Source organism: Dipodomys ordii, unplaced genomic scaffold (genome assembly GCF_000151885.1).
Source record: "Dipodomys ordii isolate 6190 unplaced genomic scaffold, Dord_2.0 Scaffold6, whole genome shotgun sequence".
Taxonomy (NCBI): domain Eukaryota; kingdom Metazoa; phylum Chordata; class Mammalia; order Rodentia; family Heteromyidae; genus Dipodomys; species Dipodomys ordii.
The window spans coordinates 16,222,575-16,247,939 of NW_012267222.1; the positions used below are offsets into that span (position 1 = coordinate 16,222,575).

At 41.1% G+C, this 25,365-nt stretch overlaps 1 protein-coding gene across 1 annotated transcript in view; it reads left to right on the top strand.

Moving 5' to 3' along the window:
- Positions 1-25,365, top strand: part of Eif4g3 (eukaryotic translation initiation factor 4 gamma, 3) — a 190,803-nt gene that overhangs the window by 140,251 nt on the left and 25,187 nt on the right. The window contains exons 24-28 of the mRNA XM_013032571.1: positions 3,625-3,718; positions 7,472-7,589; positions 10,050-10,270; positions 12,844-12,962; positions 16,784-16,956. Of these exons, the coding sequence (XP_012888025.1) occupies positions 3,625-3,718; positions 7,472-7,589; positions 10,050-10,270; positions 12,844-12,962; positions 16,784-16,956 (725 nt within the window). The remainder of the gene's footprint in view (positions 1-3,624; positions 3,719-7,471; positions 7,590-10,049; positions 10,271-12,843; positions 12,963-16,783; positions 16,957-25,365) is intronic.

A 25,365-nucleotide genomic window follows, 5' to 3' on the forward strand; every position in this document is an offset into this window, starting at 1 on the left:
TTTTTATTTATTTACCTTTTCTCTTTTTTTCTTATAGTAGAAACTCAGGGCTTTGCATTTGCTAAGCAGGCACTATACCAATGAGCCTTCCTAACAGCCTTTTTTATGTTCTTGTTGGTTTTTTTTTTTAGTCAGTCATGGGCTTGACCTCTGGGCCTGAGTACTGTCCCTGAGCTCTTCAGCTCAAGGCTAGTGCTCTACTATGTGAGCCACAGCATCATTTCCAGTTTTCTGGAACTTTCCTCATGGACTTTCCTGCCCAGGCTTGGCTTTGAACTGTGATCCTCAGATCTCAGCCTCCTCTCCTGAGTAGCTAAGATTACAGCTGTGAGCTTCTGGCGCCCAGCTGTTGGTTATTTTTTAGATAAGGTCTTGGTTTATACTTGAGTGGGCCTGGATTACAATCCTCTTGTTTTATGATTCCCATGTTACTGAGGTGCAAAGTAAATACCTGTGCCCAGCCATTGTGCTTCTTCTATAGCATTGATTGAGATGGTATCTCAGGAACTTTAGTTTAGGCCTAGACTGGCCTTGACCTTTGGTCTCCCAATTTCTGCCTCTTAAGTAGGTAAGTTTAGAGACATTAGCCACAGGGACAAGTTCTATGAGGGTTTTCTCATTTTTTTTTTTTTTTGGGTCGGTCGTGGGGCTTGAACTCCGGGCCTGAGCACTGTCCCTCAGCTCTTCAGCTCAAGGCGAGTGTTCTACCACTTGAGCTACAACGCCACTTCCGGTTTTTTGGTGGTTTATTGGAGATAGGAGTCTCACAGTCTTTCCTGCCCGGGCTGGCTTTGAACTGTGAGCCTCAGATCTCAGCCTCCTGAGTAGCTAGGATTACAGGCGTGAGCCACCAGTGCCCAGCTGTGAGGGTTTTCTTAATAGGAAGACCTAAGTTAATTCTTAGGTGGGATGCTTAAGATAAAAAGAAGTGATGATAAAGATATTTAAGAAACCTTGCAGACTTTTTTTATTTTTTTGGTCGGCCGTGGGGCTTGAACTCTGGGCCTGGGCGCTGTCCCTCAGCTCTTCAGCTCAAGGCGAGCGCTCTACCACTTGAGCTACAGCGCCACTTCCGGTTTTCTGGTGGTTTATTGGAGATAGGAGTCTCACGGTCTCTCCTGCCCGGGCTGGCTTTGAACCGAGATCCTCAGATCTCAGCCTCCTGAGTAGCTAGGATTACAGGCGTGAGCCACCAGCGCCCGGCTTACCTTGCAGACTTTTACATGATCTATCCTTGTATCTGTGAAAGAGTCAGTTAATATTTTAAATCTAACTCTGAAAACAGTTTCTGTATACAAGGCCTAAAAGAAATCACAGAAGACTGTTCTAGAAATTGTTCTAGAAATTGTTCTTGAATAAAGAGTTTTAATATATTCTACCTTGCTGTCTCTTAAGAATCTATAGACAGTAAAACGGGAGAATTTTCTCTCCAGATATTTGAAGCAGTAAGCATCAGTGAAGAATTTAAAAGAATGTTATGAAAGCAGAATTAAAAATAAGAACTTTCAGCCAGGCGCTGGTGGCTCACACCAGATCTGAGAATTACAATTTGAAGTCAGCTTGGCAGGAAAATCCAGAAGTGGAGCTGTGGCTCAAGTGGTATAGCACTAGCCTTAAGCACAAAAGCTGATGGACAGTGCCCAGACTTTGCTGCATTCCAGCCCCAGGATCAGCACACAAAAAGTCAGGAGGGAGGATCTTCCCAGTCCATTTGGTTTTGCAAATTGTTTATGTATAATACATATTTTATGTGTAATACATTTTCCATAATTCTGAAAATTGGCAGCTTGCCAGTAGAATTCTAAAGATAATCTAAAGCTAGTGTGAAAACATCAAATGAAAAAAAGATAAAACAAAATTATTTTTGTTAAAGAATTATGGGTCTAGTTGTACATGCCTACAATGCCAGGACTCGGAGGGCAAAGGCAAGGAGTTCAAGAGTTCAAGGGGAATATGAACTACAAGTGAATTTGAGCCCAGAATGGACTGTATAACAAGACCTTGTTTCATAAACAAAAAAGCAAATAAACAACACAAAACACAGTAAAAGTGATAAAAATTAACATATCTTTGTGTTTTGGCAAAGTTTTGCTCCTTTATGAAGACCTCTCTTTGGTAGGATGCTGTTTTCTAAGAATCTGGCACATTCATCTTGATGTTTATATCTTAAAGCAAGAACTCCATTGCTAAAAACAAGTTAATTCCCAACCACCCCCATGTCTAGCAAGTACTGCAATTGTACATTTGAATGATTCCTTCAATGTTAACTTCGTCTTTGAATATTCTACATCAATATTTAATGATAAAATTTGTGTTTTTAACATTACTTTTTCTGTATGAACAGCATGAAATAAAATAGTACTATTGTCAAATGTCTAAGACCAGTACCATAAAAGCTTGAAAAACTTAATAATTTTTATATATAGCAGTTGTACTATTACAGGCACTCTCTTATGTATCATAGAGAAAGTTCAAAAACACTCATACTCATTGTTGATTAGGAGGGATTTGTGTGAAAGCATGTTACATATCAAGAGAGCATCTTACTGTTACAATATAGAATATTTTTGCTACCAAAACAACCCCACTATATTCCAGTTTTTGTTTTTTGTGTTTTGTTTTTTGCTTTGCTCTGGGCCTGGTTGCTGTCCCTAAGCTCTTCAGCTCAAGGCTAGCGTGCACTACCACTTGAGCCATAGCACCACTTCTGGCGTTTTTTTTGTCTGCTTATGTGGTGCTGAGCAATCGAACCCAGGGCCTCATGCATGCAAGGCAAGCGCTCTACCACTGAGCCTTCCCAGCCCCCAGTTGTTGTATTTGGTAATAACATGTTACAATGTAATTCCATTCATTTCTCCTAAAGTTGTGCTTGCATGTTAAATGTAAAAGACACCAAGCTCCTGAGAGAATCCAGTACTGTTCTCTTATCTCTCCTATGTCCCTTTCTTGGATTCTCATATTTTACCCTACTCTTAACCCCAACTTATTATCTTTGATAATGTGATAAAATTTGTGAATGAATTTTTTAAATGTTTATGCATTCCTTTTTTTTTCTTTCTTAAATTGTTGGACACTATTATACAAGCAAAATCATTACAAGTTTGCTTAATACATTTGACAAACTAATAAATCACCCTAAATAAAGAGACCCACCCACCTCAGTATATTCTCCTGACCTAGTACCTTCAGACTGCATTTTGTGGAACTGAATTCATGCAAGTCCTTGACTGCAGTGATCCACTACTGTAACAGTATATCTTTTTTTTTTTTTTTTTGGGTCCGGTCGTGGGGCCTGAACTCTGGGCCTGGGCGCTGTCCCTCAGCTCTTCAGCTCAAGGCTAGCGCTCTACCACTTGAGCCACAGTGCCACTTCCGGCTTTTTTTCTGTTTGCTTATGTGGTGCTGAGGAATCGAACCCAGGGCCTCGAGCATGCAAGGCAAGCGCTCTACCACTGAACCACCTTCCCTGCCCTGTAACAGTATATCTTCACTCCTGTTTTGTAAACTGTCATTCCAAACAAATCTGTTGCAAAAATTGCATCTACTGCATTGAAGAAGAAAACAGAGAAGAACTAGTCTTCTAGCATATTTCCTATAAATGACTTCTGGCCACTTTTGTTACAGCCCACAATTGATGAGAAAATTCAGCTGGTACCTAAAGCACAGTTGGGAAGCTGGGGAAAAGGCAGCAGTGGTGGAGCGAAAGCAAGCGAAACTGGTATGTGTGGTATTGCCCTGCCCTTGCCACTGTTGTCTGTTACCATTTATCTCATTTCTTCTTGTTAGACATGTTCAGAATCCTTTCTAGTGACTATTTTGAAATATTTACTTAACTATTGCCAACCATCATTTCCCTGCTTCGTTAGAGAACATTTGAAGGTGTCCCATTTTTGGGGTTTTAGGTTGTCCTTTATGTTCTTTTATTGTTGTTCACAATAGGACCTCCTAATTAAAAGGGAAACTAAAAACTGAAGAATATGGTTTTTTGTTTTGTTTTTAGTATCAGGCTTGAACTCAGGGCCTTACATTCTACCAGGTGAGCCATGCTCCTGGTACATTTTTATTTTAGTTATGTTTCAGATAAAATATCACACTTAGCTGGGCACTGGTGGCTCACACCTATAATCCTAGCTACTCAGGAGGCTGAGATCTGAGGATCGCAGTTCAATGCCAGCCCAGGCAGGAAAGTCTGTGAGAATCTTATCTCCAATAAACCACTAGAAAACCGGAAGTGGCACTGTGGTTCAAGTGGTAGAAGTGCTTGCCTTGAGCTGAAGAGCACAGGGACAGCGCCCAGGCCCAGCTTAAAGCCGCACAACCGACAATAAATAAATAAATAAATAAAATATTACACTTTTCCCAGACCAGTGTCTAGCCACTATCTTCCTACCTATGCCTTCCTTTAGCTGAGATTACAGGACTATACTACCATGCCAAGCTTATTTGTTGAAGTTTTGCTAACTTTCTGCCCAGGTTGGCGTTAAATCACTATCCTCCACATCTTTGGGTCTATCCAGCCAAGTAACTGGATTATAGATCCTGAGCCACTAGATGGCTTGATAGTTTTTAAAAACACATTTTCAGTACCAGGGTTTGAACTTAGTGCTAGGCAAGCACTGTACCACTTGATCTACTTACCAGCCCATTGACTCTGTGTGTGTATGTGTGTGTGTGTGTGTGTGTGTGTGTGCGCGCGCGCGCGCGCGCACGTGTGTGTGTGTAAAATCAGTTGGTCTTTTTTAAGGTAGCATTTCACTTTATGCCCTGGCCAGCCTATACTGTTGATACTCCTACTTGTGCTTCCCTGGAAGCTGGGATGACAGGAATAATAATAGTAATCTTAATACATAAAATCATTTCATCTGGGAGCTTTAAAAATATAAAGAATTAGATTGAAGCTTTTCTCAGAATTCTTATAAAAAAATAAGACACGGTATAGGAATTTTAGGACTTCTAGCTGTGAGGTATAGCTCAGTGTTTGCTGAACATGCACAGAGCCCTCAATTAGATCCTAAGCACCTTAGATAAAAAGACTAAAAATGGACTGTCATAGCCATGTCTCCTCTCTTTCCTTCCCCCCATTTCCGCTCCCCCCCTCTCCAATTTCCTGGGGCTTGAAATCAGTGCCTGGGCACTGTCCCTGAGCTGCTTTTACTCAAGGCTAGCATTCATTTTATCACTAGAGCCACAGCACCAGTTCCAGCTTTTTCTTTTTGTATGTGGCACTGAGGAATCGAATCCAGGGCTTCATGCTTGCTAGACACACTCTCACTAAGCCACATTCCCAGCCCACATCATGTCTTTTTAACTAAAGAAATTCATTGGAAAAGGGAGTCTACATCCCAGTACTACCCAAAAATATGGGGGAGAGGAAGGAAGGCTTCAATTTTAGCTTCCTGCTTATATTCCTCCTAAGAAACTTCAGAGCTTGCAGTTAGTGGCTCATGCCTGTAATCCTAATTAGTCAGGAGGCTGAGATCTGAGAATCATCTCTTGAAGCCAGCCTGGGCAAAAATGCCTGTGAGACATTTATCTGCAATTAACCACCTACAAGCTGGAAGTGGAGCTATGGCTCAAGTGACAAACTGTAGTCTTGAGGACAAAAGTTCAGGGACAACACTCAAGCTCTGAGTTCAAACCCAGGACCAGCCAAAAACAGCAAAGAAATTCCTTAAATTTTCAAATTTTGCCAGGCGCTGGTGGCTCACGCCTGTAATCCTAGCTACTCAGGAGGCTGAGATCTGAGGATCAAAGTTCAAAGCCAGCTCGGGCAGGAGAAGACCGTGAGACTCCTATCTCCAATAAACCACCAGAAAACCTGAAGTGGCGCTGTAGCTTAAGTGATAGAGCGCTCGCCTTGAGCTGAAGAGCTGAGGGACAGCGCCCAGGCCCAGAGTTCAAGCCCCACAACCGAAAAAAAAAAAAATCAAATTTTTTATTATTCATTTAAAAATACACATGTAGGGTTGGGAAGTTGGCTCAGTGGTAGAGTGCTTGCCTCGCATGCATGAACCCCTGGGTTCGATTCCCCAGCAGCACATAAGCAGAAAAAGCTGGAAGTGGCGCTGTGGCTCAAAGTGGTAGGGCACTAGCCTTGAGCTGAAGAGCTGAGGGACAGTGCCCAAGCCCAGAGTTCAGCACCCATGACCAACAAAAAAAAATACACATGTATATAATTTTATTCAAATGATGTCATAACCTTTATATTGGTTAACTTTGTACAGTCTTGTAGTTCATTTTGATCTGCTTCCCTATTTACTATACCCCACTTAGGATATTTATGTGTTTATTTTGTGCCCATTCTGGGCCTTGAACGCAGGGCCTTGGCACTGTCCCTGAGCATTTTTGCTAAAGGCTGGTTCTATACCATGTGAGCCACAGCTCCACTTCCAGCTTTTTGGGGGGAAGTGGTGTGTAGGTCAAGGAATGGTTTGCTTAATTGGAAATGAAAATCTCACAGAAGCCAGATGCTGATTGCTCACACCTGTAATCCTAGCTACTCCAGAGGCTTGAGATCTGAGGATCACAGTTCAAAGCCAGCCTGAGCAGAAAAGTTCCCATGAGACTCTTATCTCCAGTTAACCACTCAAAAATTAAAAGTGAAGCTAAGGCTTAAAGTGGTAGACCACTAGCCTTGAGCAAAAGAGTTCAGTGACAGCACGCAGGCCCCTGAGTTCAAGCCCCACAATCAACAAAAAAAAAAGTCTCACAGATAATGGATTTCATTTTAACCTGGGCTAGCTGCAAACTGTAATCCCCAGTTCTCATCCTCCTACACAGCTAGGATTACAGGCATGAGTCACTGGCCCTTGACTTACATGTTTTTAAAAGTGCAAATTATAATGACCGGGCTGGGAATGTGGTTTAGTGGTAGAGTGCTTGCCAAGCATGTATGAAGCCCTGGGTTCCATTCCTCAGCACCACATAAAGTGAAAAGGCCGAAGTAGCACTGTGGCTTAGGTGGTAGTGTTAACCTTGAGCAAAAAGAAGCTCAGGGACAGTACCCAGGCTCTGAGTTCAAGCCCAGGACTGCCCCCCCCCCCAAAAAAAGATACATATACACACACATTATCACCAAAGATTGCTAAATGTTATTTATTTATTATTTTCTTTTTACAAAATCCCTCTAATCCTTTACTTCTCAGAATGTGCTATAAATGGATCAGGAAGTTGGCTTAACTGAAATTGTTAGAAAACTCAGGTATGACAGCCAACACCTGTAATCCCAGCTACTGTGGAGGCCCCTGGGCCCAGGAATTCCAACCAACCTGGACAACATAGCAAGAACCATCACACGTATAAAATAAAATACAATAAAGTATAAAATGAAAGACATTCCTAATCAAAGGAAGGAAGGGAAGAAGGATCAAAGAATCCTAGTTTGGGCCTCTAACCCTGGGAGGCAGGTAATTGACTTTTTCTGCATGTAGCCATGTGATTTGTATTTTTTCCAAATCTTTAATACTTACAGATGCCTTACGGTCAGGAGCTTCCAGTTTAAATAGATTCTCTGCTCTTCAACCTCCAGCACCATCAGGGTCCCCATCGGCAACACCTTTGGAGTTTGATCCCCGAAGGACATTAACCAGGTAAGAATCACATTTTTCATATTTATTCCAGGCCATTTTGTTTGCGTGTGTGTGTGTGTGTGTGTGTGTGTGTGTGTGTGTGTGTGTGTGTGTGTGTTGCTTGCGTGTGTGTGTGTGTATCTTATACACATTGATTTCTTTCTTTAATCTTGATTGTACCGACATAATTGGATGTTGGGTTTGGGATGGGGTGTGATGGAAGGGAAGGGAAGGTTACCTGACAGCTAATTTTTTTTTCTTAAGAAAGCCAACCCTTCTCCACAGAACTCTTTAGTCATGTCTAGGGCTTGGTATATTGTTGACAGGATGCTGTAGAATAACTACCTTGTGCCCTCAAGAACATCAAGAAACATGATGACTGTCTACACCATATGTTCTTACTTTCCTCTAGTTGTTGAGATCCTTATTTTTCACTATTTTCTCTGCCTGTTGTCTTCCTACCTTTGCTTTTCTTTTTCCTGTTGGCTTTCTTTTTGTATGAATACAATTATACAATTAATAGTACAGAACAATCCGTTTCATTGTAACCATTACACAGGTCATATCCTATTTTTTTTTTATTTTTATTTATTTTTTTGGTCCGGTCATGGGGCCTGAACTCTGTGCCTGGGCACTGTCCCTCAGCTCTTCAGCTCAAGGCTAACGCTCTACCACTTGAGCCACAGCGCCACTTCCGGCTTTTTTCTTTTTGCTTATGTGGTGCTGAGGAATTGAACCCAGGGCCTTGTGTATGCAAGGCAAGCACTCTGCCACTGAGCCGCCTTCCCAGCCCCTGAAAATAATTTTTTATATAAGCTTTTTTGCAACTGTCTCACAAACTTTTACCTACTACTACTACTACTACTATTATTGAGAATCTCATTAGATTTTTCTAAACAATATTGCTCATTAATTCTCTAGGCTTCTGAAACAAAATATGCTTAGTGCGTCTTTTCAGGAACACTTAGATTATCCATCAACATGAGTTTTGCTACGGAAGTTATCTGTGGCTCTTTTACATTGCCATGAATTTCCACTAATGTCTCTGCTTTTTAAGTACTTGTGTGTGCTCTTTTCCAGAAGTTACATTTGTACCCTACCTAAGTCTCTCCCTTATAATCATGCTTCTGAACTCAAATAGACAAAGGAACTGTTTTTGCCAAGCTAATTAGAATTGTTTAAAAGGAGACTCTTAAAATGAACATAGTTTCTCAGTAGAGATCATCTGTTCTTATGATATTTGTTTCCCTTGCATTCATTTAGCTCATGATTTTTGTTTTGTTTTGAAACTTGAACTCAAGACCTTGGGTACTGTTCCTTAGCTGTTTTGCTCAAGGATATCCAAAGTTAAGAATAACTTGAGGGACTAGAAGGTGGCTCAGTGGTAGGGTGCTTGCCTTGAATGCATGAGGCCCTGGGTTCGATTTCTCAGTACCACATAAGCAGAAAAAGCCAGAAGTGGCACTGTGGCTCAAGTGGTAGAGCGTTAGCCTTGAGCTGAAGAGCTGAGGGACAGTGTCCAAGCCCAGAGTTCAGGCCCCACAACCGACGGGGGGGGGGGGGGGGGAGGAACTTGAAAGTTAAGAATAACTTGTTTTTAACTCCATTCTCATTTTTAGGTATTCCTTTGCTTGGCAATTTTGAATATTTTCTTCTTTGTTTATTAATTGTTATGGTGACATAACAATGTAAGGAAGCTATCTGAATTCTTCCAGGTCCTCTAATTCCCTACTCCTTATTGCTATTAGAGTACACAGACTGTGTGAAAACTCTCATTATCAAGTTACTGCTTAAAAAGAAAAGGTATCCAATTGTGTATCACTGAAGTCATAACTTCACTTCCAGCTTTTATGGTGGTTAATTGGAGATAAGAGTCTCACAGACCTTCTTTCCAGGATTGGCTTCAAACTCCATTCCTCAGATTTCAGTCTTGTGAGTAGCTAGGATTACAGGCATGAGCCACCAGCGCCCAGCCTTCCCCCGCCCCCTTGAAAAAGCTTTATGAATTAAAATAAGGAATTAGTAATAGTGTCTTTTTATTGGCAATACTCAGGTATGAACCAACGACTTCACTCTCATTAGAAACGCTTACTTGGCTGGCGATTTGCCACTTGAGCCATTCCTATGGCTCTGCTATTTACTGATTATTTTGAAGACAAAGTCTCAGACTTTCCTGCCTCAGCTTTAAGTTATGATCCTCTAGTTCTCAATCTTCTGGAGTAGGGAGAGTTATAGGCATGAGCCACTGGTACCTGGTAGTAGTCTTTTAAAAAATCTTAATAAGTACTTCCTTTAGAGTATATAAATGCCTTTTATATTAATACTATATTATAATATTAAGTACTATAATAATACTTTGAAATAGAATTGCTGCCTTACATCTAAAGGGTCTTCTGAAAATTATTTGGCATAATTTTAGTGTTACATCATGTAAATGCAAAGGGGATGTTTATTTTGAAAAGTATTGTTTTGTCTTTTAAGTCGTGGAAGCATGGGCAGGGAGAAGAATGACAAGCCCCTGCCATCTGCAACAGCTCGTCCGAATACGTTCATGAGAGGTGGCAGCAGTAAAGATCTGTTAGACAATCAGTCTCAGGAAGAACAGCGGAGAGAGATGCTGGAGACTGTAAAACAGCTGACAGGCGGTGTGGGCGTGGAGAGGAGCAGCACTGAGGCTGAGAGGGGCAAAGCTGGAGACCCAGGTAAAGTCTGGTACTTGCCTTTGAACTCGGGGCCTACCATGTGCTAGGCAGATGCTATGCCATTTGAACTATGCCTCCATCCTTCTTTGCCCTAGTTCTTTTTCCCATAGAATCTCAAGTTTTTGCACAGCCTTTAACCATAAACCTACCTATATTTCCTGCACCATGATAGGCAGCTTATTTGTTAGAACATAAGCTTTTTCTTAAACCATGATCCTTCTGTCTCTCCTTCTGGAGTCCCTGGAATTAGAGATGTGTGCTACTATGCTTAGCAAGGTGAGAGGCTTTGAAGGATAGAAATAGAAATATAAGACTAAAGGTGTTAGACTTAAATTTAGAAGGACAAATAAGAATACTTTTTTGTGTAAGTAAAACTCAGAATAAACATTATAGCAACACACATTTCGTCACCTTGAAAGTTAAGAGTAACTTGATTGTTTCAACTTCTTTTCCCCCTTTTTTTTTTTTTGCTAATCGTGGGGCTCTGTTCCTGAGCCTGTGTTCAAGGCTAGCGTTCTACCACTTGAGCCACAGCACCACTTCTGTTTTTTTTCTGTTTATGTGGTACTAAGGACTCGAACCCAGGGTTTCATGGATGCTAGGCAAGCACTCTACCACTAAGCCATATCCCCAGCCCTCATTTCCATTTTTTAGGTGTTCTTTGCTTGGCAATTTGAACATTTTCTTCTTTGTTTATTGTTTTGGTGACAACGTCCTCTTTGTATATAGGAATCTATCTGAATTCCTCCAGGTCCTCTAATTCCTTAGTATTTGTTGCTATTAGTGTATACAGGCTGTATGAAAACTCTCATTATTAAGTTACTGCTTAAAAAAGAAAGGGGGTGTCGGTGGCTCATGCCGCTGTAATCCTAGCTATTCAAGAGGCTGAGATCTGAGGATTGCAGTTCAAAGCCAGCCCGGGCAAGGGAACTCTGGAGACTCTTGTCTCCAATAAGTCTCCAATAAAACCACTCATAAAACCAGAAGAGGCGCTATGGATCAAGTAGTAGAGTGTTCACCTTGAGCTGAAAACCTGAAGGATAGTGCCCAGGCCCAAGTTACCCAATTGTATTTTATTGCCTTCATCTTCTTGGTGTATTTTGTATGTGCTTAGCATGTAAAAACTTGTTTAGTGAGTAAAAAAGATCTGCTGAGGTAATGCTGTAAAAACTACTTTATGTATGTAACCCATTTCCCTTGACTTAATCTGTTAAATCAGCATAAGTAACCCTAACATTATGAAGGTGAAATAAGTTAATACCTAGCACATAACTGGAAAGTTAGACAATTTTTAAAGGGTATTAGATGTCATGATGAAAACAGTGATTAAAAAGTTTACATTAATGATATTTTCTACATCTTCCGAGTCTTAATCATGCAGTAATATTGGTCACTTGTAATTTTTATGTAGTTTTCAAGTTAGTTGTCTTTTTGTTACTTGGAATCCTTAAATGGATTTCAGAGGAAAATTGTAATGGCTTCTTCTAAGGGTATAAACTTGAAACTATTATAGATAGGTAGCTCTGGCAACCTCAGAGGCAAGGATAGGACACATGCAGCACAAGAGTCCTTGTTTGCTTGTTGTCCAGGAGCTCATTTATCAGACTTAATGTTAGTGGTAGACACTTAGTCTTCTCAGCCTTCATTCTTGGTGGAAAGGCTTGATCAGATAATTCCACAAAAGATATATTCTGAAAGGAAAGAATTACGAGGGTACATAGCAAGAGAATTAGCCTAGCATGGTGGTACATGCCTACAGTTCCAGATTGTTGAGAGATAGGTTGAGATGATAGCAGTTCAAGGCCAACCCAGACAAAAAGTTGGAAGAGACCAAAACAAGCCAAGCAGGGCAATGCATGTCTCTTAATTTCATTTACACAGGAGAAGTTGGTAGGGAGATCAAGGCTTGCTCCAGGCCCCCCCCCCAAAAAAAAAGACACTACCTTAAAAAATTAAAAAAATCAAAATTTAAAAGAAAATTAAAAGAATAGATGTCTGAGAGTATAGGAGTTAAAAACCCTAGTACTAGGGGAAAACAAACAAGGGAACTACCTAGAATCATGCCAGGGAGATGTCCAAGGAGATGTCCCTCACCTGAAGAACCAGAAAGACAAAACAGGTTTGTAGGGAAAGGTACAGGTGTGCATCCCAGACAACAGAAGCACACTGAGCAAAGTTAAAGTAGGAGTAGTCATGACATGTTAAAGAACTGCCACAAAGCAGTGTGCTACACTGATAGCAACACTGTCTGCTATCAGAGGTAATCTGCACAAGATTGCATGTGCTCCTTGTCATTGGAGCAATGGGAAAAGTCAAATACAGAAAGGAACAGAAAAGCTCTCTTTTTAAGGGTTTATGTTCTAATTCTTAATTGTTGTTATAGATGATGAAGTTACTCAGTACATATTTATTCTAAAATGTCTTATGCTTTTATATATCTTACTTTATCAAACTTATGAAATGTCTGCACTGGATTAAAAAGTTAAGCACATAAAATTATTAACCATGGTAGTCCCACCATTTTAATGTTAATTTTTGTCATTTTCATTTTCTAACTTTTTTAATCCCACTAGTAATGAAACCAGAAATTTCGACAATGTCAGCCCCTGACAAGTCTACATTGTCGGAAGAGGAGATGGAGAGAAAGTCCAGATCTATCATTGATGAATTTCTACACATCAATGACTTTAAGGTAAATGAGATTGGAGGGAAGGAGGAAAGAAGACAATACAGATAACTTTGTGGTAGAGAAACATAAATGTATTTGTTCTGGTGTGAATCTAATGTCATGAACTGAAAAGACCAAAACTGAGTAAGATAAGTCCTATATAGTTTAGTGTGCTTAACTGATAGAATTTTTTTCTCTCTCTCTCTTTTTTTTTGTGCCATTCCTGGCGCTTAAACTCAGGGCCTGGGTACTGTCCTTGAGCTTCTTTTTGCTCAAGACTAGCACTCTACCACTTGAACCCAGCACCACTTCAGCTTTTTCTGTTTTTATGGTACTGGGCAATGCATGCCAGGCAAGTACTTTATCACTAAGCCACATTCCCAGCCCCTGATAAGAATTTCTTAACTGTCTTTTAAGATGATACTAGAATTCACACATTGAGTAGGAGAGAGTGTGAAGTATGCCTGGTATCACTTTTTCTTTTATTTCACAAGTGGAAAACTGAAGCAAGAAGAACCCCAGTATTCCAGGTCAGACAGCCTAAGTGAGACATTTCAAGACATGATTTTGGGTTTCCCTTTCTCCTCATTCTTCATTGTAAGTGACTTAGACCTTCTGCCTGATGTCTTCAGTCCAGTCTAGCATCAGAATCACACCGTAAATAGATAACTCCACGAACTAAACTGTAGAATTATAGGAAGATTATATAATGGAATATAGTTTACTGATCTGTAGTTTAAAAAGCCTTATCATCTCTTTAAAGTTGTCATAACACTATAGGATATAAAATATATCTATAAAAGTATTTGCTAGATAAACTGACCACTTTTAGTTTGGCACTATATTTATTTATTTTTTTATTTTTTTTTATTTTTTTTTGTCAGTCGTGGGGCTTGAACTCTGGGCCTGGGCACTGTCCCTCAGCTCTTCAGCTCAAGGCGAGCGCTCTACCACTTGAGCTACAGCGCCACTTCCGGTTTTCTGGTGGTTTATTGGAGATAGGAGTCTCACAGTCTCTCCTGCCCGGGCTGGCTTTGAACCGAGATCCTCAGATCTCAGCCTCCTGAGTAGCTAGGATTACAGGCGTGAGCCACCAGCGCCCGGCATGGCACTATATTTAAAACAATTTCAGTATAGTTTGTTTTCTCAACAGTCCAATCATTATCTGCTTTCTGTTAACAGAAATCACCAGATTTATCTATAGGCCAGCCTGTTGAAAATTCTCAAACTCTGAAATTATTCAGAATTCAGCCAGGCACTGGTGGCTCTTGCCTGTAATCCCATCTACTCAGGAGGCTGAAATCTGAGGTTCTCCTGGGCAGGAAAGTCCATGAGACTCTTATCTCCAGTTAACCACCAGTAAACCAGAAGTGGCACTGTGAGTCAAGTGGTAGATTGTTCACCTTTAGCTGAAGAGCACAGGGATAGTGTCCCGGTCCAGAGTCCAAGCTTCACGACCAACAAAGAAAAAATTATTCAGAATTCAAAAGAAGTAGAAAAAAAATTTGATCATCAGTAAAGTACACAGAAGCACTTCATAGATAGCCAGCGGCAGGTGGCTCATACCTATAATCCTAGCTACTCAGGAGGCTGAGTTCGGAGGATCATGGTTCAAAGTCAGCCCAGGCAGGAAAGTTTGTGAGACTCTTATCTCCAATTAACCACCAAAAGCCAGAAGTGGAGCTGTGGCTCAAGTGCTAGCCTTGAACAAAATAAAGCTCAAGGAGGGTATCTACAGTCTTGAATTCAAGCCCTAGAAAAACACACACACAAACACACACACACAAACACACACACACACACTTTGGAAATGCAGCAAAACAAGCAATCATTAACTTTTTTGGGGGGGGTTCCGATCGTGGGGTCTGAACGCTGGGCCTGAGTGCTGTCCCTCAGCTCTTCAGCTAGCACTCTACCACTTGAGCCACAGCGCCACTTCCGGCTTTTTTCTTTTTGCTTATGTGGTGCTGAGGAATCAAACCCAGGGCCTCAGGCATGCAAGGCAAGCGCTCTACCACTGAGCCACCTTCCCAGCCCCAGCAATCATTAATTTTAAGGAGCCAAAGAATATACTGAGATACTGTAATTCATTAGCTAACTTCCTGGAATTTGAGGCTGGCAGCACAGCGTTTTTTGTTTCTTTCATAGAAGTAGAGAAATGTGAAAGAAAAAGACCTGTGAAGCTGAAAACCAGGGACTTTAAGAAACAAAGCAGTGGAGACTGGCTTCAGAAATAATTTGAAGGATTTATTTAGGCTGGCACTATACCACTGAAGCCACACCTGCGCTTCTTGCTTTTTACTGATTAGTTGGAAATCAGAGTCTCAAAGGTTTTTCTACCCAGACTGGGTAGAAAACTGTGATCCTTAAATCTTAGCTTCCTGAGTAACTAGATTTACAGGTATGACTAGCATCTGTTTTTTAGTTTTTTCCTTTTGGCAGTAGTAGAGTTTGAACTTAGATCCTTCCACTTGCTATGCAGGACCGTTGGAGCCATGGTCTCAGTCCTATACATAACCTATATTTTACTGAACTTTATTAAACAAGCATAAACTTACATTTTCAAGATATTTTATTGTTTTCCAACATTTTTTTTTTTTTTTGGTCAGTCATGGGGCTTGAACTCTGGGCTTGGGTGCTGTCCCTGAGCTCTTCAGCTCAAGGCTAGTATTCTACCACTTTGACCCATGGCACCACTTCTGGTTTTCTGGTAGTTGATTGGAAATGAGTCTCACAGACTTTCCTGCCCAGGCTGGCTTTGAACCATGATCCTCAGATCTCAGCCTCCTGAGTAGCTAGGATTACAGGTGTGAGTCACCAGCACCCGGCTCCAACAATTTTTTATTGTTATAAAAGTAAGCTAAGGCTGGGAGCTGGTGACTCATGCTATAATCTTAGGTACTCAGGAAGCTGAGATCTGAGGATTACAGTTCAAAGATAGCCCAGGCAGTAAAGTCTGTGAATCTCCAGTAAGCTACTCAGAAAACCGGAAGTGGCACTGTGGCCCAAGTGGTAGAGTGTTAGCCTTGAGCAAAAGAACTCAGGGACAGTACCTAGGTCCAGAGTTCAAGCCCTACAACTGACCAAAAAAAAAAGTAATCTAGGGCTGGGAATGTGGTTTAGTGGTAGAGTGCTTGCCTAGCATACGTGAAGCCCTGGATTCAATTCCTCAGTACCACATAAACGGAAAATAGGAAGTAGTGCTATTGGCTCAAGTGGTAGAGTGCTAGCTTTGGGCAATAGAAGCTCAAGTTCAAGCCCCAGGACTAGCCAAAAAAAAAAAAAAAAGTGATCTATATTTTTTAAATCCATATTATACTGAAATGTAAGTACAGAAAGTCAGTCCTGGGCTGGGAAGGTGGCTCAGTGGTAGAGTGCTTGCCTTGCATGCATGAGGCCCAGAGTTCGATTCCTCAGCACCATATAAGCAAAAAGAAAAAAAGCTGGAAGTGGTGCTGTGGCTCAACTGGTAGAGCAGTAGAGCACTAGCCTTGAGCTGAAGAGCTGAGGGACAGCGCCTAGGCCCAGAGTTCAGGCCCCACTACTGGACCCAAAAAAAAAAAAAAAGCGTCAGTCCCCTGTCTTCTCAGCATAGTCCCCAGCAGTTAGAAATTTTAAGTTTTTACTGTATATTAATTATGTAGTGGATTTCATTCTGAAATATATAATCAATATATATGTGATATGTAATGAACTTTGATCAGACTCTATTACTCTTTGATATTACTCTTTTCTCCCTCTTTTTTTACAGTTTTTACTGGGTTTGATTGTTGTCTAAGTACAAGATTTAAAAATTACCTTCACAGCAGATTTTTGAGCAAGTCTTTATGTATTGTTTGAAACAGGAAGCTATGCAGTGTGTAGAAGAGCTGAATGCCCAGGATCTGCTCCATGTTTTCGTGAAAGTAGGCGTGGAGTCCACCCTGGAAAGGAGCCAGATCACCAGGGATCACATGGGCCAATTACTCTATCAGCTGGTACAGTCTGAAAAACTCAGCAAACTGGACTTTTTCAAAGGGTTAGTAGTCTCATGAGTAGCATTCAGTTACTAGGCTCTTGTGTACTTTTCTACAGATGAAAATTTTGTCTACTGTAGTATTGATACGATATATTGTTGATATGTTGATTGATACAATGACATTTCATTGATTATATTAGGACATACAGGTTATCTGTTCATTTCCTTTGTGTAATTCTTGAATCTACATCATAATGTCAGTAATTCAGCAGATTTTAGTCTCAGGCTAACCAATTCATTTTAATATAAACTTGAATGTTTCTTGAAGCAAAAAAGCTTTTTTGTTAGGTGTAGTGGCACACAGCTCTAATTCCAGATACTCACAGAGATTTTAACTTCATGCTTTGCCTGATCAAGTCAGCAAGAGACTATCTGGATAATGAACTGAAAGCTAAAAGACCGTAGATATTGGTGAAGTGTTAGAATTTGCAGCCCTGAGTTCAATTATGAGTTGCCCCCGCTACCGCCAAAATGTTCATGTATGTATATCGTCACTGTCCAGAGTTCTGTCCCAAACCAACTTGACTGTAGTTTCAATCCCCTAGTACCTGCAGTTGTGATAACTTTTTTTTTTTTTTTGGTCCAGTCGTGGGGCCTGAACTCGGGGCCTGGGCGCTGTCCCGCAGCTCTTCAGCTCAAGGCTAGCACTCTACCACTTGAGCTACAGCGCCACTTCCAGCTTTTTCTGCTTATGTGGTGCTGAGGAATCGAACCTAGGTCCTCATGTATGCAAGGCAAGCACTTTACCACTGAGCCACCTTCCCAGCCCCCTAGATAGTTGAGAGAGTGCAGTGGATAGTTTATTTGGCATAGTGCCTGATCCACACAGTATGTGGTAATAGCTATTTTGATTACTATTATAATTTTATCTGCAGCTCACCCAGGACAGAGCTAGAATGAGGAAATCAGGTTCCTGGGGGTTTTTTGTTGTTTGTTTTCTTTTTCTTTTTGCCAGTACTGGGGCTTTAACTTAGGGATTGGGGGTTGTCTGTTGGCTTTATTTTTGTCAAGGCCAGTGCTCTTCCATTTGAGTCACACTTCCACTTCCAACTCTTTGGTGATTAACTGGAGATAAGAGATTCACAGACATCTGTGCCTGGGTTGGCTATGAGCCTTGATCCTCAGATTGCAGCCTCCTGAACAGATAGGTTTACAGGCATGACCTTCAGGTAACTAGTTTAGATACCTGGTCTGTTCAGAACCAAGTATGTTGTTTGTTCATGGTCCTGATGGACTTCTCATCTAGTCCTATTCAACTCTGGACCGTGGTAGAAGATTATTTAACCTGCATAGGCTGTTCCCCTGAGCAGCAGAATAGAGCTGTTATATTTCCCAACTGTCCTTTTCACTTTCTTGTGTGTGTGTGTGTGTGTGTGTGTGTGTCCTGAGGCTTGAATGCAGGGCCTTGAGCACAGTCCCTGAGATTCTTTTTTTTTTCTTTTTTTTTGAGGGGGGGTCCGGTTGTGCGGCCTGACTCTTCAGCTCAAGGCTAGCACTCTACCACTTGAGCCACAGTGCCACTTCCGGCTTTTTTTTCTGCTTATGTGGTGCTGAGGAATTGAACCCAGGGCCTCATGCATGCAAGGCAAGTGCTCTACCACTGAGCCCCCTTCCCAGCCCGTGGTAACTTTTTTTATGCCATTACTTGGGCTTAAACTCAGGGCCTGGACATTGTCCTTGAGCTTCTTTGCTTAAAGCTAGTGCTCTACCACTTAAGCCACAGCTCTACTTCCACCTTTTTTTTTTTTATGGTTATTGTAAAGGTGATGTACAGAGCCTGGACTTTCCTATCCAGGCTGGCTTTGAAGTGTGATCCTCAGATCTCATCTTCCTGAGTACAGGATTACAGGCATGAGCACCAGCACCCAGCAGTTGAAATAACTTTAATATCGATATTATCAATATGGATTTTATTCAGATATAATGGTAAATTTCACCAGAATATTCTAGAAATGAAAAAACTTAAGTTACTGATTACTATATTCTCTCTCTCTTAGAAATACTCAGTAGTGGGGCTGGGAAGGTGACTCAGTGGTAGAGTGCTTGCCTTGCATTCCAGAGGCCCTGGGTTCGATTCCTCAGCAATACATAAGCAGAAAGAAAAAAGCCGGAAGTGGCGCTGGGGCTCAAGTGGTAGAGCGCTAGCCTTGAGCTGAAGAGCTGAGGGACAGCGCCCAGGCCCAAAGTTCAGGCCCACGACCGGACCCAAAAAAAAAAAATACTCAGTAGTTTGTTCATATCTAGAAAGACCTCAAAAATTATAGCTTATTTCATTGGCTGTGGTTGAACTTGAGGTACTATGTTAGTTTCTAGGATTTCTCAGACAGCTGTATTTTCCTTTCTGTGATTTCCTAAAGATAAATGTTAGCAATCCAGACATCCTTACTGGCTACACTTTCCTTGATGCTATTTCAGTAAGTACAGAACCTTGACTTTTTATTTGAACTGTAAATAAAATACAATTATTTCATCACTTTCCATCCCTGTTTCCTTTTATAAAGAAATGGGTCGAGGCCTAATTTTTTTTCATATAAGTTAGACCTAACTGGCCATCTTTAAACTGTTATCTTTAGTTGTATTATTTCTTCATATAGATGCCTGACAATTAGCATCTGTTTTTCCTAAGTGGAAACAAAGAGATAACCCCTTGTCATTATGTACCAAAAGCCTTCTTGCAAGTACATCAGAATTTCTTGATTCCTGGTAAATCTTTAGTTTGTTTTTTGTAGAGCTGGGAGTCAAATCAAGGCCTTGCACATGCTAAGCAAGTACTGAACTACACCCTGGCCTCTTGAGTTTTATATAGGCGAGACTATCCAAGGAGGCCATTTCATTGGAGCTACAGAAACTCCAGCACCCTCTGTGCTTGCATGATACAATAGAAGAGTACCCCAAATCAGATATTAATGTGCCTCTTTTTTTGGCCAGTCCCAGTGCTTGAACTCAGGAACTGGCCTCTATCTTTGAGCCCTTCTGTGCTCAAGGGTAGTGCTCTAGTATTGCCACTGTGCCACTTCCAGCTTTTTCTGGTTATATGCTACTGAGGAATCGGGGCTTCATGCATGCTAGGCAAGCACTCTACCACTAAGCCACGTTCCCAGCCCCATACGCTTTTGCTTCTGGGATACTTACTTTGGAGCAGTTGGGGAAGCACTTTCTACTTAGCTTCCTCTGGGAAGCAAAAGGTCTCTACGTGCATGGTCCTTAGTAATCTTCCATTTCTTCCCTTCATGGATGTACTGCTACAGTGTAGAAAAGTGGACAAAAGGTTCAAATAGGCTTTGTAAATAAAGCTTAGATCTTTTGGAATTTTCCTCTAAAACACCCTTTCATCTGCGAACATTATTGTCCTATGTAAAACCCCCATAAAGATAACACCAAGCCATCTGGATTAGTTATTTTTCTCATTCCAGTCACAAAATACCTGCATATGTTTTTGTTTTTTTTTTTTTTTGGGTCTGGTCGTGGGGTCTGAACTCTGGGCCTGGGCACTGTCCCTCAGTTCTTCAGCTCAAGGCTAGCGCTCTACCACTTGAGCCACAGCGCCACTTCCGGCTTTTTTCTTTTTGCTTATGTGGTGCTGAGGAATCGAACCCAGGGCCTCGAGCATGCAAGGCAAGCGCTCTACCACTGAGCCACCTTCCCAGCCCCCTGCATATGTTTTGAAACCTTGGTCATTTCAGGTCCCACATATACGTGAGGAACTTGGTTTAGTCTGTGTGTGCCTGTTTCATTTCACTTACACAATAGCCTTCTAGTTCATCCATTGTGTCAAATGGTAGAATTCATATCTTTTTATAGTTGAGTAGGATTCAGTTGAATAAAAATATATATTGGGTTCTGTGTCCTGGCTATTAAGAATATCACTGCAATAAATGTTCCTTTGACATACTGATTTCTGTTCCTTTGGATATATACCCAGTAGAGGGACTCCATTATTGTTTATCATAATAGTTGTACTAATTTACACCCCTATTCTCTTACCTGAATTCTCAATAGCACTAAGCAGATGAGATGTGATATTACACTGTGGTTTTAATTTCCCCCAACAATTAGTTATATTGAGAACTCTCTCTCTCTCTCTCTCTCTCTCTCTTTTTTTTTTTTTCCCCAGAGCTGAGGATCAAACTGAGGGCCTTGCGCTCGCCAGGCAGGTTCTCTTCCACTGAGCTAAACCCCCAGCTCCCTTACAACTTTTTTCATGTGTCTCTTTGTCATTTGTCCGTATTCACTTGAGAAATGTCTATTCAGTTCCTTTGCCCAGTTTTTAGAGTTGTTTTCTTGCTAATGAATTGTTCTAGATGCTTATATATTTGAAGTATTAGCCCCATATTAGATTAACAATTATGATTGACAAATTGTTTTCCCCATTCTGTGGGGAAAGTATTGTAACCTTAATCTGCAGAAGCATTTTAGTCTAATGTAATTCTATTTAGCTGTCTTTGCTTTTCTTAGCTGTCTTTGGATCATCCATAACATAATTGCCCAGACTAGTATTGTGGAGCATTTCTCTTACATTTCCTCCTCCCTTTGGGTAGCTTTATAATTTTAGGTTTTACATTTACATCATTAATCCACTTTGAGTTGATGTTTATACATATAAGGATCTAGTTTTATTCTTCTACATTTAGATAACTAGTTTTCCAAACACCGTTTATTGCTGACACTGTCATTTCTCTCAGCTCTGACTTCTGGGGGTTTTGTGTGGTCTGTACAAATGTAAAGGTTGACTTTTTGGGGTCACATGATTCTGTACAAATTTAAGGATTGTCCATGTTTTTATGAAAAAATGACATTGGAATTTCTGTAGGAAGTTCACTGAATCTATATTTGCCTTTTGTGTTGTGGACATTTTCACAATTTTAATATTTCTAATCCATCAGTTTAAGATATTTTTCTATTCTTTTTTTTTTTTTTTTTGGTCAGTAGTGAACTCTGGGCCCAGGCGCTGTCCCTGAGCTCTTCAGCTCAAGGCACATGCTGTACCACTTGAGCCACAGAACTTTTCTGGTGGTTAATTGGAGATAAGAGTCTCACAGACTTTCCCACCTGCGCTGGCTTTGAACTGCAATCCTCAATTTCAGCCTCCTGAGTAGCTAGCATTACAAGCGTGAGCCACCAGCACCCAGCTGTCCATTCATGTTTTCTTCAGTTGAGTTTTCAGTATGCAGGTCTTTTACCTCTTTGGTTAGATTTATGCCTAAATATTTTATTCTTAGTACTTGAACTCAAGGCCTGGGCTCTGTCCTTGAGCTTCTTTTTGCTCAAGGCTGACACTGTACAGTTTGAGCCACAATGCCACTTCTAGATTTTTCTGAATATGTGGTACTGAGGAATTGAGCCCAGGGCTTCATGCATGCTAGGCAAGCACTCTACCACTAAGCCACATTCCCAACCTCCTCCCACCCCATAAATTTTTTTTTGTTGTTGTTCTTGTTAGTTAAAATTATTTTCTTAATTTATTTGGCTAGTTTGTCATTAATATGTGGGGGAAAAATGGATTCTTTTATGTGGATATCAGAAGGCCAAGGGTATGATGGAGCTTATTTAACCTGAAGAAGAAAAGCATTGTGCAAGGTAGAGTTCTGGCAGTGTAGTAATGCAAACACAATTACCTAGAGTTTTTGCATACCTAGAATGTTTATTCTCATTATGCCAAAGAATTAATTGGCAGCAAAGTAAAACAGGCTCTGCTGGGAGCAGGTGTCAGTGGGAGAGCTAAGGGACAGCACCTAGGTCCAGAGTTCAAGCCCCAATACCAAGAAGAAAAAAAAGGAGGGAAAGTGAATAAAGGAGACTGAGAAAGTAGTTGCTGAGATACATTGAATTGAGGTACAATGAAACTCAGTTTGTATGCTGGTAAAATAATCACACTAAAGTCTCTTATGGGCTTGTACTTTAAAAACCCTATTAGCGGGCTGGGAAGGTGGCTCAGTGGTAGAGCGCTTTCCTTGCATGCTCGAGGCCCTGGGTTCGATTCCTCAGCACCACATAAGCAAAAAGAAAAAAGCCGGAAGTGGCACTGTGGCTCAAGTGGTAGAGCGCTAGCCTTGAGCTGAAGAGCTGAGGGACAGCGCCCAAGCCCAGAGTTCAGGCCCCACGACCGGACCCAAAAAAAAAAAAAAAAAACCCTATTAGCCAGTGGGGAATGTGGCTTAGTGTTAGAGTGCTTGCCTAGCATGCATAGAGCCCTGGGTTCAATTTCTTAGTACCACATAGAAGAAAAAGCCAGAAGTGGCACTGTGGCGCAAGTGGTAGAGTACTAGCCTTTAGCAAAAGAAGCTCAGAGGGACAGTACCCAGAACAAGCCTAAGGACTATGGGGAAAAAATTGTAAAAGAATAAAGTTGAACCAGGCACCAGTGGCTCACGCCTATAATCCTAGCTATTCAGGAGGCTGAGATCTGAGGATCACGGTTCAAAGCCAGCCCGGGCTGGAACATCCATAAGACTTATCTCCAATAAAACCACTAGAAAACCGGAAGTGGCGTGCTGTGGCTCAAGCAGTAGAGTGCTCGCCTTGAGCTGAAAAGTGCAGGGACAGCACCCAGGCCCAGAGTTAAGCCCCACGCCCAACAAATAAATAAATAAATAAAGTTGACATAGTTTAAAGCAGGCAAGCAGAAAACAGCATGTGGGTGTTCAGAAGGAGAGCTACCAAAATGGTTTTTTATCAATAAGGATTTGACCAATTGAGAGAGAGAGAGAGAGAGAGAGAGAGAGAGAAAGAGAGAGAGAGAGAGAGAGTGTGTGTGTGTGTGTGTGTGTGTGTGTGTGTGTGTGTGTGTGTGGTAGTGCTCAGGTTTGAACTCAAAGCCTACTCACTGACCCTGAGCTTTTTGTCCTCAAGGCTAGCATTCTATTTCTTGAGCCAGAGCTCTACCTTTGGCTTTTTGATGGATAATTGGAGCTAAGAGACTCACAGACTTTCCTTCCTGGGCTGGCTTTGAGCCCTGTTACTCAGATCTCAGCCTCTTAAGTAGCTAGGGTTACAAGAGTAAGCCACCAACACCCAGTACCACTTGTTTTTTTAAAACTCTCCTGATAAACTTCCAGACCAAGAAGTAGAAAACCAAATTTAGAGTATGCATATAATTTATTTGTAGTATGAGGTGAAAATAATGGATACTCTGATAAAAGATCATCAGTGTAAAAAAATCATCACAAATTTTCTTGGGCATATTAAGTAGTTTAATCTATGCTGATAGTTCACTGACAGGAACTTGCAGGGTCAAATGATTAACCCAGAATCCTGGAGTGCAGCCAGATTGTGTTCCACCAGTGGCACATAACAGCTGAAAGCATGTCAAGTATATTATGTAGCAGGTATATGTCAAACAATTGTAAGCTGTGAGGATGGAAAGTAGACATTAAGGACCAAGAGTTCAATAACAATAGCTCCAAGGAGACCCCATCCCATTGGGGGAGCTCTTTTTAAGTGAAAATTTTTATGACATGTAGACTTCTGAGCTGAGTTGGCATTCTATGACTTGAATGTGCAATTGAAATAGAAAAGCATACACTTTTACAAATGTGGAGCCTTGGGCTGGGAAGGTGGCTCAGTGGTAGAGTGCTTGCCTTGCATGCATGAGGTCCTGGGGTCAATTCCTCAGCACCACATAAGCAGAAAAAGCCAGGAGTGGCACTGTGGCTCAAGTAGTAGAGCGCTAGCCTTGAGCTGAAGAGCTGAGGGACAGTGCCCAGGCCCAGAGTTCAGGCCCCATGACCGATAAAAAAAAAAAAAATGCAGAGCCTTAAAAGGTTGCAAATACAGGTTTCACCTGTTCTTGGTCCCTTTGTTCCTACCTCCCTTACCTAAAAACTTGCAGTATGCACAGGTGTCTCACCTCTATTTTTATATTGTTTGTTTTTTCCAGTTGTGGGGCTTGAACTCAGGGCCTCTGCATTGGCCCTGAGCTTTTTACTGAAGACTAGTGCTCTATTACTTTGAGCCATAGCACCATTTCCGGTTTTCTGGTAGTTAATTGCAGATGAGTCCTACAGACTTTCGTGCTTGATAAATTATAAACATTTAAAATGATTAGCTATGATTTTCAATAAAACTATGCTCACCTTTTGTGTCTGACTCAAGTTTTTGTTTGTTTGTTGCTGTTTTTTGACCATATTCATGTTTGAACTTCTGGTCTCCTGTTTGTTAAGCAGGCTCTCTGCCACTTGAGCCATCCGTCCAGCCTTTTGTTTGTTTGTTTGATTGATTGGTTTTTCATTTGTTTTTATGTGCCTACTTAGTACCTTGAAACTTGACATCCTTTTGTCTTAGCCTCCCATGTCGTTTAGAACACCACTGCTTTTGTGTTATACTGAATTTGCATTTATTTCACTTTTCTTTCAAGGTACAATAGTTTGTAATGTGCAATAGTTAAGGTAATATTAGTAATGCTCTCAGATT